The sequence below is a fragment of the Perna viridis genome, chromosome 15, assembly GCF_037379345.1.
Source record: "Perna viridis isolate PV_CMFRI_1.1 ecotype Kerala chromosome 15, ASM3737934v1, whole genome shotgun sequence".
NCBI lineage: Eukaryota > Metazoa > Mollusca > Bivalvia > Mytilida > Mytilidae > Perna > Perna viridis.
The window spans coordinates 23,491,177-23,510,910 of NC_142459.1; the positions used below are offsets into that span (position 1 = coordinate 23,491,177).

Consider the following 19,734-nt stretch of genomic DNA (forward strand, 5'->3'; position numbering starts at 1 on the left):
CAAAAAACAAGCATGAATTACGAAACCTATGTAAATTTGTTAAACTCATCGAAATTGATTTTAAAAATGTTTCTCAAGGTTAGTCCTCTACAATGCCACTATCTGAAATTTGTCAAAATGTGTTAAAATGTTATTTACTTAATCTTTTTTTTCTGTTATCTTATTATAGTTTCCATAATTGTCATGCGCTGAATATTTATGTATTAACTGTATTGTCTTCTCTGTACTGTAATGGTGTTTAGAGAATAAAAAAAAAAAGAATAAAAAAAGAATTAGAGAAAATTTATGCCACTGACACTCGTTCGCTTCCTTTTCAGATTAAAAATACTACAAGATCTGATTAGTATACATTTTTAATTGTATAAACTGAAATTCACACGTGAAATGTTGTTAATTACTGCTAATTTATACCTGTGTACTTGTAACAATAAACACGGTGGTGTGGACCCGTTCTTGGTTTATTAAACAATTGGAATTTATGCTATCGATTTTATTTTTCCTGTGTATACGTAACTTTAGCCCCTTGAGCTAGTTCTCGGATTTTATTGAGATTGTGAAAGGTGGTAAAATGGCAAAAATGGAGGTGGAAACTATCGCGGATTCAGAGATTTTGAAAAGGGGGTACCATGCTATTATTGCTAATTTTTTATAAAAATTTGCACGAAATTAGAACAATTTACTATGGATTCCAACATCCAGACCGTCCGAGAAAAAGTATACGAACGGTATCTTTTACTTTTGAGTTAGCTGCTTATTTTTTTATGAATAAACGCTGGAAGTGTTTTTCAATTTAGAAAATAAAAAAAAGAAAACCAATGATATTCACTGCACCTTTCTCGTCATTTTAAAGAATCTGTATCATTAAGATGATACAGAAACTTGCGGGAAATGTCCTGATCCCATATCTCACTAAACATTACTCGTGTTGGTCTTGACATCAATGTGTCTGTGTCGTTATATTACTTTTTAGTTTGAAGAGTTACCGTTGATTATATTACTTTTGTTGTTGGGGCCTTACAGAGCTTACTTTAAGGTTTGTTTACACTTGTTGAAGTTTGAAAGTATTTACTATTTTGTATTTAGGTATTTTGTTACACTTCACCTTACCCGTTCTTTTTCTCTACAGATTTACCTTGAAAGTATATGTGCAAACATCAACTAGGACTAATGGTTGAGACTAGTATCTCCTTGTAATGGAGAGGACTATCTCTTTGTGGAGGAGAGTTCCTCCTTAAAGTGGAGAGGAGTATCTCTTTGGTGGAGTCGAATCGCTTCTCATAGTTTAGAGGAGTATCTCTTAGTCTTACGTGGAGTGGAGTTTCCCCTTGAAATGGAGAAGACGATCTCTTTGTGGAGAGGAGTATCTCTTTGGTGGACTCGAGTTTCTCCTTATAGTGGAGAGGAGTATCTCGTTGGTGGACAAGATGTTCTATCGTTTGAGTTGATTTATGTTTCAAATCTGTTGCTAAAGACTGTTTTGTGGCTACAAATGTTTCTTCTGTGACAAATCTGTTCTGGTGGAACAACAGCTGAAGAGCCACGAATCATTTGCTTTCTATTGTGTCCTGGATTTTTTCCAGAAAATTTCCGACCTGACCTGTCCCTTCTTATTTCAAATTTGATCTTTATGAATTTGAACAGAACAATGACACTTCCTCTAAATAAACTGCAAAAGTAAAATAATGACACATAGACACATTCCAGAGTGTAGACAGGCACATGTTTGTGATGGAGGTGAACTAGTTTAAACCCTTTTTTAACTACATTTATCGTTGCGATTAAATGTTTACAATTTGTGGTAAATTGTTGTTTTCATTTTTACTCTAATTTTGAATTATTCATAAAGCGTAGCCATGCTTCAAATATTGTTAAGGTGATTGTATTTAATAAAAAAAAGAAAATTTAGAGTTCACTGCCAAATATTAAGAAGCCAAATAATACTTAATAGTGAGTACTACTTTAAAATAGGCCGGAATTCACCTACCATGGGTGTGGCTTTAATCACTGAAGTACTTCTCTATCTAAGAATCGGAGCAAAATGTATATAAGGTGTGGCACGTGAAGAAAAAAAACTCAGAGATTTTATTGCATTAACCAATTCATTATACTTGATAACCACCAGAAATAACCATCAAAGTGTTTGTAAAATTTGCCTTTTTAAGATATTGATAGGTCAAATTTAGTTGAAATGCACTATGGAAAAATGGCGGAAAAATTTTCCCACAGTCTTTCCCTATATAAGCAGTCAAAAAATATCTATGTCACAGATGCTTCAAGATAAACTAAAATAGTTTTCTGGTCGTCTTCTAGATGTACTGCATATATTTTAGGCAAAAATTACTAAATTGGGGGAAATGATGTGCCACCCACTGCCTGATTCTTACACAGAATGGTACTTAATTCGCAATCCATTGTCATTTGATTTGCTTTTATTAGACAAAACAACAAGGCATATTAAAACAGTTTAAAATCAGTATCAAATACAAAATAGTATATTAACAGATAAAAATAAACCATTTTTATGAAAGGCAAATTTATAGTGAGTCCAAAAAAACTGTGGTTCATTAAATTTCATGTAATGAGTAAATGCAGGGGTGCAGCAAAAAACTCTTAAACGGGAAAGGGGTTCATGCTATCATTTGTGCATTTCTGCCAAACATTGCATGAAATTGACAAAATTTGAAAAAGGGGGTCCAATCCTTAGAATCCTTAAGGATTTGCCAATGAAATGCTTCATGAGGTAAGGTATTAAGAAAAGCTATTTTTAATTCAGGAATATAAGAACTTAAAGGAGACTCCACAAGGAAGGAGTTTCAAGTAACTTCAGCCTATGTCCCTCCTATCAAAACATTTAACGGACATGACATTTTAGTCATTTGTAATGAAAAAAAGACATTTTCAGTAAAGGTTTATAAACACCATTCTTGAAATTCATATTCTGAATTTTAATGGAAACCTAATACATACATTTCATATGTTTACTCCTTGTATGAAACAAGTAAAAACACCACATAAAAAAAAATAAATGCTTTAAAATGGTATTTTTTAATGGAAGAAATAAATTTGATTTAATCTCTAAAAAGTATTGCATTTAAACAGCACTTTTGGTATTGATAAAATAATGATGAATTTATATAGTACTAGAGGTGTTGAAAAATTAGTTGCTATGATTTGACTGAAAATATAGATATCACTGTAATACTGACCGCACACTCGTCACCGATCAGTTATCTAAAGGATATGGCCTGGGTTTCATAAAAAATAATTTCAATTTGAGAGTTTCCTCAAATCATTGAGTTTTTCCTCAAATCTTCAATTTCAAGTGATTTAGTTGGTTGAAATATGAGTTGAGGAAGGATTTGAGGAAAATCTCAATTTGAGATTCTTTACAAAACTGGAGCCAGGACCCGTTTCCTCAGGATTCTGACAATAGGTAAAGCCAATTTAAAAAACTGATTAAAAATGTCCAATATTTTCATTGGATTCTGCTGAAATATTTTTTTTTAATTCTAATTATGCAAGTTCCTAAATAACCATATACATGTAGTACAAAGGTTAGCATTTTTGACACTACAGCATTAACTTGTGAGTATGAACAAAATATGAAACCCTTTTTCTACACCCCTATTGCATGTAAATTGAACTTTAACTTAAAATTCATATTCTCTAACATCAGAGATACTAATACTAATAATAATAATAATAATAATACTGCCTACAAAAAATTCAAATATTGCAACTGTATTTTTCATTATTGTACATATACATGTATGTTGTCAATTTCTCAACAGTGTCTGACTTTTCATCAAAATTCTCAACAACTAGCCCGAATAATAGAGGACTGAATAGGATTCAACTAGCCCCAAAAAGGAAAGTACACATCATTTCACTAGCCTGAATCAATGTTTACTAGCCCTTGGTTTTAGGCTAGTGGCTAAACTCGAGTATTGCTTTGGAAACTCACTCTAGATACTGCAGACAGCCCTTTCACAAATTACAAGATTTAAAATTTATTGGGAATAAATGACTTTACTCAACTTGATCTTGATAATAACTGGACAAAAAACTCACAAAAAGTAAAATAAAAGCTGTACAGACCCTCTATGATATAAATTGAAGATATATATTACAGAATAAAATACCTTCTCAAAAATGTAACTGTAGACACATTCGTGTTCCAATAAAAGTAAATAGTTGAATAAAAAAAAAAGAGAAAAAAAATTTCATCAAATCTGAAGTTACACTAATTATTCTTAAGTAAAATTAACAAAGTTCAAAGTTCAAGGCTCATGATACACCTAATTAGTAATCACAAAATATAAAAAGACCTTAAGTTTTACTTTAACAAGAAAAAAACTAATACATGTATACCAAATCAGGTCACATTTTTGCACTTTAAAACCCAGGATCCCCTGTCATAAATATTTTTCAATTACAAAGGCATATCTCAGATATCAGAACATAGACTTTAGACACAGCTAAAGTGACAAATATAAATGAACATTATCAATTTATGGAAGGTATCCCAAGACAAGCAGCAGAGCAATGTTCTGCTTCTATAAATACATTACTGAGGTAAACGTCAACAAATATCACAGACGAAATATTAAAAAAATTATAAAATCATAAAATTTTACACTTTATAAACAAGAACATATCATATTTAACATGTTTTAACCAGGTCAGGGGCGGATCCAGACACTTTGAAAAAGAGGGGTGCCAGCAGGGGTACCTCAGAAAAAGGGGGTGCTAGGACATTGTTTGCCATTTTATGTCAATTTTACACATGAAAATGACAAATATTCCAATAAAAAAGGGAATGTCAACCCCCTACACACCACCCTTGATCCGCCATTGCAATTTTTTTCTTCAAAAGAATAATGGTTATTTATGTAATCACAACCAGAGGTGACAGGTGGTGGCTTCATTTTGTCATTCATGATATGTGCACAGTGGAGTGGTGGATCCAGAGAATCACCTATAGGGCCCACAAAAAAATCCTTGATAAATACATTTTGCATGCATGCATTGTCCTAATAAATAGGAGGACTACTCCCTGGATCTGCCTACGGTGAAAATAACCTATACCATACAATATGGAGACAAATGACAATCTATCACACCCTTATCAAAATTGGACCTACTAGTTATTCAAATCGGTCTCATGGCATGTAGAATCTTACAACACTCAAGCCTACTTTCTATTCAAATAACCCTTTCAGACTCATTGGGTTTTCCCTATGAAAAATGCTATCACAATCATGAAAGATAACATATAATTGGCAGACCAGAAGCAACACTGCATTCTACTTTCTGTTGGGATTCCATTTGAGTAATACCTTCACAATCATGAATGCTAAAATATTATTGGCTTATCAGGAATGTCATCTAATCAGGAAGTAGAATGAAGTGTCGACCATTTAAACAGTGACTATATGTAACAATTATTAGGTCTAAATTTCATTATATTGGTGTAAAAAACCATAACATAGGATATGGCAAAAAATAACAGTCTATCACATGCTATCGACATAAATGCATTATCTTATGATGGTCATTGTATTGTTAAATTGTTCCAACAGGGACCATTTCTGAAGTCTTCAAGGATAAAAATGCATCTCTATAGCACAGGCATATCAGTCTCTCAAAATCAGTCAACACATCACATGACTCAGAAATAAATGATATGATAGAACAACCACACATCACATGATAGTTGCATCAATCACATGACAGACAGATTATTTTGCATACAGTAGAAATCTATGGAATCACTCCAACAACTTTACGTAATTACATGACAGACGCATCAATACTGGACACAACAGATGTTCGTCTAGACACGCCACGGCTCATTTTGAGTCCTTTAACTGATCGTGATTTGGTAGATACATTTGTACTCTGTCCAATCATTTGTCCAATGTTCTGTAGATTAGATTTAGTCAGTCCACCAGCTAACTTGTTTTTCAAAAACTGAAACCAGAAAAAAGTTTTTTTTTAGTTAAGAATTTTTTAAGCTTGTAATGATATAAATTATTCTTCAAAACACATTTTTCAATTTTACATTTTGCTGAGTTAAAAAAAAAACAATAACTATAAAAATGGTACCCAGTGATGATTATTCCTCCTGAGTTACCAAATATGCCTGTTCTGTCATAAACTGGCACTGATTGACAATGATCTATATGTACCCTTTCCTTCAAAAAAGTTACCAAAAACTGTAATTTATGCAACCGAGGAAATATTACTAAAAAAGCATCATTAAACATGTCACTGTAAATATAAATATGAATATGATAATATGAATGAATTTTCATTAATTTTACAGAGAACACTTTACAAAGCTGACCAAGAAAATTTAATTTGGCAATATAGGAAGCAAATATATACCGATAAGTAGTTTATATGGAGTTTGTATGGATTGGTACTTAAGTGTAAATTTTTGTAAGAATCAGGCAAAATTGGAAATCAGAAACATGCATGTCAAAACCCCATCGATCTGACTATATAATTTCACTAATGGATGCTTTCTCCATTTAAATAGACCATTATTTGATACCTGCATCTCTGGATTTGCTCAGAAATTTTTCAATAGAATGTTAGAAAAATGAGGTTTTTGCTAGAATTATCTGCCCTTGAAATGTTCAGGTTCCACTATATAGATAGGTCACTAACTTAATGACAATATTTGGAAATAAAGCACTTAAAAACTGCCAGAAAAAGTAAGTTGGCATGGTATTATTGTAAAAAAACAAATAAAAAATGTACCTTTTTCTGCTCATTTGTTCATGATTTTAATTCTTAAAGTTTGCATGAAATTTTGCATTTTTGAAAAACAGCCTGTTGGTGCAGGGAAGAGAATCCAATCCAGTGAGGACCTGAATCTTTCCAGATAGCTTTAAGCATGCATTTTACACCTCTTTACCTTCACAAGTATTGCATCTATTTATGTACGATTGTTCTACTACCTATAATCAATATTTCCACCAAGTTTCACCTCTTATTTTTAAGCTTTACAAAATTAGACCAGGTCAGTTTTGTGTACGAAACAGTGCACCTAAATCCATTTGTATAGAGCAACCTAATTTTCAGTGCATTTCAATGAAATTACAACTCAATTTAAATAAAAGGGAATCAAAAATTTTGTCTTTATTTCTTGAATCTGATGGTGCAGAAAGTCAAATTAAACTATCAAAATGGTTATTTTTTTTCACACCATGTTTCACCCACTGCCTGATTCTTACTGATACTGACACTTAAATACTGTGAAAGTAATTAAATTCATGGATACCATTTTTCGTGGATCAGGAAAGAAACACAAGTTTGTGGATTCTTGAATTCGTGGTTTGAATGTTCTCAGTGTAAACATCAATGGGAATCTCTTATTTGTTGTGAACCAAATTTCGAGGTTTGGTCTACCTACGTAAACCACCAAAAATTGGTATCCCATGAACAATAGTACTTTCACAGTATTAAGAAATGATATTATAACTTACTGGTTGATTCTGTTGTTCTAATTGCATCTTATGGTAGCTCTTCATCTTGGCTTCGAAGTCCAGGATATATTTAGGGAAGATTTCCTTTTCTGGTATGGGTTGCTGTAAAGCTATAGAATAGTACAGGTATACCATGAAGTACTTTAAACCATTTCATCTTAACATTTTAGGATTTCAAATTTGCACCAATTTGATTTTGCAACTAACACTCTCTCAATCACATATTTCATACTAATGGGACCAATTTGTGGCAATTAATTTTTTTATATATATATATTCCAAAATTAGCAAAAATTTCATTATTCACAAAGAAAGTTAATTGACCGTATTTCAAGTAATAGACATCACTATTTATTTTGAAAGAGAGCCATTTTTGTTTTTTCTTTTAGGGTGAATGATTAATCAATTAATTCAGATAGAAAATACTGAAATACTATACTATGTGAGATTTGTCAAATTTCTATGTATTCCATTAACTTGCTGTCGATAAGTTTTTGGCGTTTAGGTAATTCAGTCAACTTAGTGTCAACAAGTTTTGGCAATTTAGGTATTTCAGGAAACTTACTGTCAACAAGTTTTTGCAACTGAAGTATTTCAGTAAACTTACTGTCAACAAGATTTGGCAGTTTTGATATTATTAGTAAACTTATTGCCAAAAATATCTACCAGTTTAGGTATTTCAGTAAATTTACTGATGACAAGATTCGGCAGTTTAGGGATATCAATAAATTTACTGTCAACAACATTTGGCAGTATAGGTCTTTTTTTCAGTAAATTTACTGTTGACAAGATTTGGCAGTTTAGGTATATCAATAAACTTACTGCCAAAAACATCTGTCAGTTTATGTATTTCAGTAAACTTACTGTTAACAAGATTTGGCAGTTTAGGTATTGAAGTAAACTAACCGCCTAAGATTCAGCAGTTTAGGTATATCGATAAACTTAATGACGACAAGATTCAGCAGTTTAGGTACATCAATAAACTTACTGTCAACAAGATTTGGCAGTTTAGGTATTGAAGTAAACTAACCGCCTAAGATTCAGCAGTTCAGATATATCGATAAACTTACTGTCGACAAGATTTGGCAGTTTAGGTATTTTTGTCTGACTATCCTTTCTTGTAGAGGTATATGTGAAGTCCACCTTTGACACTTTCTCTGGTTCATGAAGATCTTTTGTTTCTAAGGCCTAAAATTCAAAAAAAAAAATAAGACAAATTCATCAACAGTCTCACAAGCATAGTTTTCCATCAATATTTAATACGAATATAATTTTTCAGAGATTAAGAGAAAGAAAGAGGAAACTTAAAATTGTAGATTATTATTGTATTAAAAAAAACAACCAATTAATACAACAATCATTTAATCAAAATGCACCTTGTTAATACTTTAAGCAGAATTTTTAATAGCTTGCTCCAATAAGTTAATATTGTATAAAGAAAAGGAAAACCTTTACTATGAGGGTATGAGCCTTCAGGGGCTTGCCCAGTTTTTTCCCAATGTAAGTATGGCAAAATAGGGATCTTTTGCCCTGAACTGATTATTGACTTACAGAGTATGGGCCAGCAGGGGCTTGTCCAGTTTTTACCCAATGTAAGTATGGCAGAATAGGGATGTTTTGATTATTGACTTACAGAGTATGGACCAGCAGGGGCTTGCCCAGTTTTTTTTCCCAATGTAAGTATGGCAGAATAGGGATGTTTTGCCCTGAACTGATTATTGATTTACAGAGTATGGGCCAGCAGGGGCTTGCCCAGTTTTCTTCCTAATGTAAGTATTATAGAATAGGGATGTTTTGCCCTGAACTGATTATTGACTTACAGAGTATGGGCCAGCAGGGGCTTGCCCAGTTTTTTCCCAATGTAAGTATGGCAGAATAGAGATGTTTTGCCCTGAACTGATTATTGACTTACAGAGTACAGGCCAGCAGGGGCTTGCCCAGTTTTTTCCCAGTGTATGCATGGCAGAATAGGGATGTTTTGCCCTGAATTGATTATTGACTTACAGGGTATGGGCCAGCAGGGGCTTGCCCAGTTTTTTCCCAATGTAAGTATGGCAGAATAGGGATGTTTTGCCCTGAACTGATTATTGACTTACAGAATATGGGCCAGCAGGGGCTTGCCCAATTTTTTTCCCAGTGTAAGTATGGCAGAATAGGGATGTTTTGCCCTGAACTGATTATTAACTTACGGAGTATGGGCCAGCAGGGGCTTGTCCAGTTTTTTCCCAGTGTAAGTATGGCAGATTAGGGATATTTCCTGGCTGCTTTCTTTCTCTCTTCTTTGTTCTCATCTCTTGGTATTCTTTACCTGTAAACAAAGCAAATTATTTTTAAGTCTGCATATAATCATATTTCTATTGAAGTAGTACTCTTATTGAGTAACCTTAAATGCCTTTTTTTCTGATTTAAACAAACTCAATTATCAGCCCCGAGGTATATTCAATATTTCAAACCTCCTCCTCTCTGCCACACTCCCTACTAAATACTGCCTATTTATGTAAACTAGTACCGGTACTTTTGCAAACAGTTGCTCAGATATGTAATGAATAATAGAGCTACCATTAAAATTTTTTCCCCAGAATTTAAACAATAAAATATTAAGAACATTGAGATGTAGGTGAAGGAAACAAACAATACATTCTAAAGCCCAATGGGATGCCTACCAAGTGTTGGTAAAAGAAACTGTTAAATCAAGTTTCTATGATCCATCAAATTGTTTGAAATCAATCATATTCATACGTTTTGTAATTTGTTTTTTCTATTTTAATGCAGGAAAGCATTTTGACAAAAACACAATGTTATGAAGATCATTGAGAAAATCTCTTTTGAAGGATTAAGATTTAAAAAAAAATACATTAAAAGCAAGCAAAGGATAAAACACTGTTTTAAAAAAAAGCAAGCTGGGTCAACCTTTAAAGCTGCACACAGAAAACCCCATTAAACCTCTGTACACGGAGGTGTCACAACTGGCACTTACCTAACAATGTATCATCCCAAACATGTATTCTGTAACCGTGAAGATCAGTTACAGCACGTTCATCAGGACTCCAGTCCTCCTCCAATAATGGCTTTTCCTCATCCTCATCATTGACCTCAACATCTTCTTCCTGTGCAATGAAAATAAAACATCCTTTTACAAGTTTGTGATTAAGGTATTTGAAGGAGTCAACAGAGTAGTCTTTTTTCTAGGGAATAAATGCAATTATGTTACTTGTACGCTCTACATGGTGATATTCAAGGACTTAGCCAACATAATGGTAAGTCTATTATAATTATATGGTGGAACATTTAAATGAAGAATTTTGTCTTTTGAGGTCATTGTTTTCGATTAGATACAAGATAGAATGTTAAGCAGAGTGTAAGAGACTAATACTGTTACTACTATTGGCATAATACACACAATAATATAAACTCATACTTGCCTCATGCAATATAAAATGTTTATCTAATGTGTAACAATTACTTCTATAAATAGCCTACCTCTTCTTCTTCCTCCTCTTCTATCTCCTCTGCAGGATCAAAGTGCTCTACTTTCCAGTGTTCCTCCTATAATTAGAGAAATAATTCAAGTGTTAGTTATCATGGCAGTGTTTAGCAAATTCATCTACATTTGTGCATCCCATTCATGAATTGTTTTTTTTCACTTCATCATACCTTTACAAGAGAAAGTCTTTAAGAAAATTCTAATGACTTTCTGTTTCCATTACCTCAAATAAAGTGCTGCAAAATGAAATGCAATGAAACTGTATATTCTTTTTTTTTGACTGAGGGATTTATACAGTTCTTCAGTTTATACAAGTTCAAAATGTTATGAAACTGATATGAAGAGCCTTCAGAAAAAAAACTGGTTTACACGGGTTTCTAGTCCACAAACTCCTATATTTTTACTTAGGAAATCATTCACCATGACACTACAGACTGATGGGGAGGAGAAACATTTAACGGGCAGTGGACATTTTAGCACTGTTTCAAAATTTTCAAGTGGCCATTTTAACGCCATCACTATAAGACTATTTAGCCTATTCACCTGTAGTTTTGATAGGATTTTTTAGCACCATTTTCCCTGCATGGATTTACCTTCATAGCTATATACAACTTCAAACATTGATCTTGTACCCCAGGCTTTATAATCTATTCATACATGTATATGTATGGCGAACCGAATTCATTCACACATCTATCTTATTATAGACACAATAATTAAGATTGGAACAACCCGCTACATTAAGATGAGAAACATCCATCTCCCTGCTTTACAATCAAGATAAGACAAGGAAAAGGAACAGTTTTTGATAGAATTTAATCAAATTTACGTCCATGACCATGCAACATGGGATCATAATGTACAAGATTTTGATTTCATTTTCTAATATGAATTTAAATGTAACTTTACATGCAGAGTTAAGTGCTTGATATTGTTTTAACTATTTTATATATTTCATTTTTATGATTAAAAATATACAATAATAACTATATACTATATTTACTGGTGTCCAAGTCCTTTTATACTTGAAATGGCACTAAAATGGGTCAACAATATGGCACTAAAAATGTTAAAATGTTCATACTGTCGTTGCTAAAAAGTCTCATTAAAGCACTAAAATGTTGGTAGCCGCATTTAACTTACCTGTCCACAAACTCCTATCTTTTTACCGAGGAAATCATACACCGCCACGCTACAGTCTGAGGAAGAGGAGATAATCAATGTCCTATCATTGCGTTCACATATCTCCAGAGTATTGATCATATCTACATGGGGCTGGAACTGACTCTTCATTTCTGTAAAAAGTAAATTTGAGATGCAAGTCTTCATGGTAATAAAACATTGAGTAAGACAGCAGGAGTATATTTGCAACTTAAGTGCTTTTATACTACTATTTCTTAATGTAAAAAGTTCAGTAACCTGAAGAGATTTTCTGAAACATTATTAAGAGTAATCAAGGGAACCAAGGTTATAGACCTATGGTAAGGGACACAATTCTTACAAATCATTGGAAAGCTTGTATTCAGCTTTTTGCATCAATCTCATGTAAGCATCAAAGTAATTTGGATTGATTTCATTCTATTTCAACCTAGTCTACCTCCTTATGAAGTTGTTATGAGATCAGCAGAAGAGATAATAATTTAAGAAAGTTAGAAATACTAATTGACACAAAACAATGTGTTAATTAAAAAGTGAATTTTACTTCAAAGGACTTGAAAACCATACATTGTGTTGGTTGAAAAGATTCTTGACTAAAAATATTCAATCAGAAGCAAAAATACAGTAGGAGATTAGAATTAAAAAAAGTCAGAAAAGATAGCCAAACATAGAAAGGAATTGTTGTTTTTCCTTGCTGCCTTAATGGAGTAGAAAGTAACAATGCTTTTGTAAAGCACCTACAAAGCAAAAATGCAAAAAGTACCAGAACACAGAGTTAAAAATAGTAGCCTGCCTGCCAGCCTGAGACTGGCTATTGTTTTTAGCAGGGCTGGCTAATTTTAGAAAAAATTTATGTATCCATATAGTAAATATATTGAAAAATTGTATTCAGGGCTGGCTAGAATTTGATTGAGTTTTCTACCCTGCAAAACAAAAATATTGACTTACTGGGAGGCTGTACAATAATATCATCCTGTTTCTCTGTACAGTAGTCTCTGATATCCCAGATTTTAACTGTACCATCCACATCGCCAGTGGCCAAATACCGACATTTAGAATCCATTGCCATTATTATACTTCCAGCTGTAACAATTATTAAGTGATAAAATTATACTGACATCAGACTTGACGTTATTCATAGATGCCAAACCCTCTTTAATACAATCAGTAAAAAAGAATTTCATTGTCCTTAATTTAGCACCAAATGTCAGTAATCATCATTTAGATTGAAATTGTCTTGGATGAAATGTGTTTCGTTCACTTTTCAGAAACAACAAGATTTATCTTCACCCAAATCAATATCATTCGTGAAAGCCAAACACACTACATGATGAGAATCTTCATTGCCTTCATTTCAATGGGCTTTGCAAAGAGACAAAACAACGGTCAGACTACGTTTTCTGAACAAAGAATTGCTCTGACTGGAAACAAATGCAATTCCTAAATAAAAGATGGTTGACTGTAAGTCTTTATACTCTACCCAAAATTTGCAAAAACTATGGACAAATTGTAAAGGTTGGCATCAATGCATAATTTAAATAAAGCCCATATTAGGACTGATTTTAAAATTGAAGAATAAACCAAGCATTTTCGTCAGTTTTGAGCCAAAATGGTAAATTGAAATTTTGTGCCTTCTTTCTGCTGTAATACAGAAGAAATTCTGCTACTTCTTTGCTCAATGTATCACTAGCTTTGTATTCATGGACCTGTTATGCTCAAAATCCATATTTTTTACCATATTTCATATCAAAGATCTGTAAAATTCTGAATTTTGTGAATTTAGAATGGTGCTATGGAAAGATTTACAATCAACAGAGATCCCTTAGCAGTTGATATTTGTAGAATCTACAGAAAATTTATAAAGGTACCAGTAAACATCTAAATAAAATTGGATTCAATTTGACATACCATGATGATGTGCAACAAACTCCGCCATTAACTCAGACCTGGCAGTGTTCCAAAAACGCACCCAGCCATTCCCTCCACAGCTAATCAAATTGGCTCCACCTGTAGAAGACTGCTTACGTTCTTCTATAAATAGCAGTCTTGTTACAGCATAGCCAAAGTCATTCTGAAATAAAAAGAAGTCTGGTTAAAGCATAGACAAATTCATTCTGAAATGGATAACCAGTCTGGTAAAAACATAAGAAATTCATTAAAAAAATGCAAGTAAAATGTGAATGAACTCAATTAAATTAAGAGCATCCCATTAATTGTAAGTCCTGCTCTACAGTAGTTCTGTTTAGACAGGAGTTTGGTTAAGACATGTGTTTGGTTTAGACAGGAGTTTGTTCTAGACAGATATTTGGTTTAGACAGGTGTTAGGTTCAACGAAGTTCAAAATGTATTTAAACGGCTATCATTCCATAAATAGTGAAAAATGCCATTTCCACAAAACAGGAAGTTGACAGTCCCGAAGTCACATCCATTGGGAGTAAAGATAATTGTGATGGAATTCAGACAAACAGAGAGAATGATGAACAGTACCACTGACAGACAAGGTGATTCCAATATACCATCCACTTATTGAGTAGGGATATAAGAATCACTGACAGATAAGGTGATTCCATTATACCATCCACTTATTGAGTAGCGATATAAGAATCACTGACAGATAAGGTGATTCCATTATACCATCCACTTATTGAGTAGCGATATAAGAATCACTGACAGACAGGGTGATTCCATTATACCATCCACTTACTGAGTAGACATATATCATCATAATAAACGCTTTTAAGGCATTCAGACTCTGGAATGAAAACATTATTTAAAAAATTACGACTTACTGAATCTTCTTGTCTGTTAGATATCCTTGACCTTGGTCGACTTGTAGTGGACAGTTGTGTGGCCTACAAATGGAAAATGCATAAATAATATTTGGAAGGTTTTATTTTCATTTCCTTTTCTTTTTATTTTACTACTAAGTTTTGTAACTAACTCATTAAAAGAAAATCACAAATTTAGGTTTTCCTCAAATCCTTTCGATCTTCTTCAATATTCCAATTTCAAGTGATTTGATTGGTTGAAATTCAGGGGATTTAATTTAATAAAATGGCCCTGCTTTATTGCTACCTTAAGTTGCACTCAAGCTAATAATCATCCAAATTCTACAATATGTGGTACAGAAAAGGCTACACGTTTTTATTTTTGTAATAAAGTTCTGGTATAGGTCTTCATGATGAAATGAATAATTATTTATTCAATCTGTCTGCTCTTACAAGATAATTCACACTCAAAATCCAATAATTTCTATTGTATTGCAGTGTCATTTACAGAGTTAGCTCCTTATTTTTGAAATCTACAATACATTCTATGTGATTTTATCTCCTAAGAACAAAGGTAATATGAAGAGTCACATGTTACTTTCTGTTTATTATAACATTTTAAACAAAATGTCAAAAATAAAAATATGTAGGCTCTCCAACCATGAATCACATTTTGCATGGTTCTTATCTCTCATGAAATCAGTGATATGTTTGCATCATACACAATTTCACCTAAGCCTCTCAAGCTTTCATTTGAAGCAGAATAAAATGAATCCAAGTTAATTAGATGCTTACATAAGATTGATTTAAAATGCTGAATACAAACGCTCCAATAATTTTTAAGAGTTGTGTCCCTTACCCTAGGTCTACCTCCTAAAATCTACATCTGATTATTACCTCTCGACTGACTATACCAAGCTTCCATTGATCCTTCAGCATCAATCGTCTCGATCTCTGGTTTAATCGTTTGATTCTTACCTCTCGACTGACCACACCAAGCTTCCATTGATCCTTCAGCATCACTCTTCTTGATCTCTGGTTTAACCGTTTGATTCTTACCTCTCGACTGACTATACCAAGCTTCCATTGATCCTTCAGCATCACTCGTCTTGATCTCTGGTTTAACCGTTTAGAAACCTGTTCTGACCCAACATTCCATACGATGATATCTCCATCATATGATCCAGAGGCTAAAATATTTGGTCCAGAGTAAGCAACACATAATATATCCTCAACATGCTCTTGTCCTCCTTTCCAATCGGAAGGCATTACATGATGCTCCCGAAAAGCAGCATTACGGAATATTGTGATGTATCTGAAAAAACAAAGACAGGTCAATGTCAACTTTTATCAAAAGATTATTAAGTTTTCATAGTCATTTAGTTTTGCCACAATTTTTCATGCCAGTAAAATGACACATGAAATCAAATAAGCGTAGACTTTAAGTAAAATATTCAGATTTTGAAAATTACAAATTCATAAATCATGAAGTTGCCTTCTTTACAAAAAAATCAGACATGTGGCGATTCTTGCATTTCATTAACCAATCAAGTTCACACTTTTATTTCTAATTCAAAAACATTTACAGACCGCATAACCAGTCGTAGGTTGTTGCTCTTTTGAGTTAAAAATTATATAGATTGTGTATTAAATTGGCACTTTAAAGAATTAGCATTCTTGGTTTGATCGAATACAGTAAGAGATGAATGCATGTTTCCTCAAATATATAGATTTGAACACAAAACCGATTATCCTTATGTAAATAGATAGCCTATGTAGACCAAAACAGCATTTGTTGTTTGGTGGAGTTTTCTATACCATGAATCACTTCTACCACAGACAGTGCCTGAATTTTATATGGACTGGTACTTATTGAAAAAAACACACTATAAACATACTTGGTCCATCCAACTGCTACAACACTACGTTTTAGAGTAAGGACCTGACCAACATCAGCAGGCTGACCCCCAGCACACTCTAACTGATGATAACAATGACCATTAAAATCCCATTCCTGAAAAAAAATAAATATAAATTAGTTTTTCCAAGGGAAAAAAAAAGTCTTCATAATAAAATGTTACAATTTGATCAACCATGAAAGTACTATTGTTTGTGGGGTACCAATTTTTGTGGTTTTCATGGGTAGATCAAACCACGAAGTTTGGTTCCCAACAAATAAGAGACATCCCATTGATTTGTATACTGAAAACATTCAAACCACAAAATCCATGAAAATTGGTATCCACGAATTAAAGTACTCTGACAGTATAATACAGTTAACCCTGCCTAAACTGAACCCCTTTAAAACTACAGAGTTTTTTTTTATTTAGACAGGTGTATATGGTATATCCATGTTAAAAAGGTTTTAAACTGTTTTTATACAGGGAACCCTGTGTTAACTGAACCCCTTTAAGACTATTGAGTATATTCAGTTTTGACAGGTGTCCAGTATATATAGGTTCAAAACACATCTAAAATCATACTGGGAAACCTGTCTATACTGAATCTCTTTTGAATAATAATACTTTTTGAGTTACAGAACATACATTGACAAAAATATGGCAAATTTCATTATGCAAAAAATATTATACAGTTATTACCTAATTTGTTTATGAGATATAATAAAGAATGGAAATTGGGAATATGTCAAAGAGACAACCAATCGACCAGGAATAGGAAATTGACCGCTCCATGTTTACGAATTGGCAGAAGAGAGTCACATCTACGTTTTTTCCACATAAGTTTTTTGTGTGTAAATTCCAATTCAATGAAGCGCATAAAAAAAGTTCAACCAATCAAAAGGCTTAGATAAAGGTCATTATGGGGTCAGTGCAATAGACTCCTCAAGGAGACTATTGCACCGTGCAATAGTACATCGACAGTGCAATAGATCACCCTGTCCTGAATAAATTTTGAAAATAGAGAAAAATATGTGTCTATTTAATAAACAAGATAAAACCATATAATTAGGTAATAAAAGAATATACCCATCCATCCATAGTAGGTGCACACCTTTAATATAAATAACAAGACTTTAAAAAGTTTGAGTTATAATAGTTCAATGCTTTTCCAGATTACACAAAGTTAAGTATGATGGATAAAAGGATGGAGTCAAGTGGCTACCAGACTTGCTTTCACCATGGATGATGTGGACAAAAATGAGTCAACATTTGAACTCTGTTTTCAAAAATTGCCAAATTGAGCGTCACTGAAAATAGTGAGTCAGCAAAATTACATTTCATCTGAAAAAAAAATTAGTTTCATCCAGGTTTTTTTTCAGGTGGGAATATGACTTGAGCTAGACTTGTGACTTGTGATCACTGATGTACCATGGACATTGTTGAAATGTTTGACCTTTTGACCCATGACCTTACCTTTATTAATCTATCTGTACTACCAGAGTATATTTAGCTCCAAAGTTGTCTTGAGCAAGACTAGTGATTTCTGAGGTACCATGGATACTGTTGAAATGTTTGCCATTTTGACCCATGACCTTACCTTGATTAATCCATCTGTACCACCAGAGTATATCTTAGCTCCAAAGTTGTCTTGAGCAAGACTAGTGATTTCTGAGGTACCATGGATACTGTTGAAATGTTTGCCATTTTGACCCATGACCTTACCTTGATTAATCCATCTGTACCACCAGAGTATATCTTAGCTCCAAAGTTGTCTTGAGCAAGACTAGTGATTTCTGAGGTACCATGGATACTGTTAAACTGTTTGACCTTTTGACCTGTATCAATCATCCAAACAATCATAGTTCCTTGTTGACACACACTAATAATCTGAAAAAAAATATCAATAATTAAATTTTTGATCGATTAATTGATCAGTGTTCCATGGGTACCAAACTTTCTTATTATCGTGAAAGTCAAAGGACATATTTCAAGTTCCAATGATGTATTATTCCATTCAAAGCAAGTTACTGGGTATATACTGGTAATCAACATCATGAAATTGAACAATAATGAAATGACCCTAAAACTCCAAATTCATGTTTAAATGACGTATTGGTTTTTCACAGAATTTGAGACTATGAGTTTAGACTATGTGAACATGTTCCTAGATCCCAAATATGAATAAATTAATAAGTTTTTATAGCACAATGGAAGAGGTCATGACTGGATTATTTTGGTAGTACTGAGAGTAATTTCTAACAAAGCCAACATATATGTTACCTGACTTTTCTTTTCATTATAGATGGCTGCAATGACAGGTTTATCATGTGACAAGATCCTATCTCGAATCTCTGCCTTCATTTCCAGTAATGTCAGCTGGTAGTTGAAGGTCAAAAACAGACGATTTCTGTCAAGTCCATTATGGTCCTTCCCTTCATCAAAGAATATGGTGCTGTGAACTAAAGAGAAATCAAGCCACATGTAGTAAGCTACAAACTATATACAGTAAAACCTGGCTAAACCAAACCCCTTTGAATTAGACAGGTGTTCAGAATATCCAGGTTCAAAGTATATTCAGGAATTTCTGGTCTCTGTATGTCTAGTTTCATTTTCACTTTCAGTTTACTTCTATGTTTCTGGAGTCTATAAGGGCAACTATATTGCTGTACATTTGTATAATGTTTCTGGGGACAGCTGCAGCCTGCCCTGTGGTGTAAGGGTTTCTTAGTCATTCACTGAAGACCCATGGGTGGCCTTGAGCTGACATTTTTCATCCAAGTGGGATTGTTGTCTCTATGATATATTCACCATACTGTAAATGTATCAATTTTATCAGATTCTGTCAAGTGAACATATTTGCGGGTATCAATTTTCGCGATTTATTAAAAAAAAAAAAAGCATTATATAATGTTTAAAATCAATTTCAA

The 19,734-nt window shown here is 33.1% G+C and overlaps 1 protein-coding gene across 1 annotated transcript in view; it reads right to left on the minus strand.

The window, feature by feature from the left end:
• Nucleotides 1-2,411: 2,411 nt before the first annotated feature.
• LOC148597532 (cilia- and flagella-associated protein 337-like) overlaps nucleotides 2,412-19,734 on the minus strand; it is a 46,382-nt gene continuing 29,059 nt past the window's right edge. Inside the window, exons 19-32 of the mRNA XM_088562891.1 lie at nucleotides 19,088-19,266; nucleotides 18,530-18,694; nucleotides 16,805-16,920; nucleotides 15,966-16,221; nucleotides 14,928-14,990; nucleotides 14,047-14,209; nucleotides 13,087-13,221; nucleotides 12,124-12,275; nucleotides 10,977-11,042; nucleotides 10,474-10,603; nucleotides 9,686-9,804; nucleotides 8,567-8,684; nucleotides 7,497-7,606; nucleotides 2,412-5,973 (exon numbers count right to left, since the gene is read on the minus strand). Coding sequence (XP_088419017.1) covers nucleotides 5,794-5,973; nucleotides 7,497-7,606; nucleotides 8,567-8,684; nucleotides 9,686-9,804; nucleotides 10,474-10,603; nucleotides 10,977-11,042; nucleotides 12,124-12,275; nucleotides 13,087-13,221; nucleotides 14,047-14,209; nucleotides 14,928-14,990; nucleotides 15,966-16,221; nucleotides 16,805-16,920; nucleotides 18,530-18,694; nucleotides 19,088-19,266 — 1,952 coding nt within the window. The 3' untranslated portion in view covers nucleotides 2,412-5,793. The remainder of the gene's footprint in view (nucleotides 5,974-7,496; nucleotides 7,607-8,566; nucleotides 8,685-9,685; nucleotides 9,805-10,473; nucleotides 10,604-10,976; nucleotides 11,043-12,123; nucleotides 12,276-13,086; nucleotides 13,222-14,046; nucleotides 14,210-14,927; nucleotides 14,991-15,965; nucleotides 16,222-16,804; nucleotides 16,921-18,529; nucleotides 18,695-19,087; nucleotides 19,267-19,734) is intronic.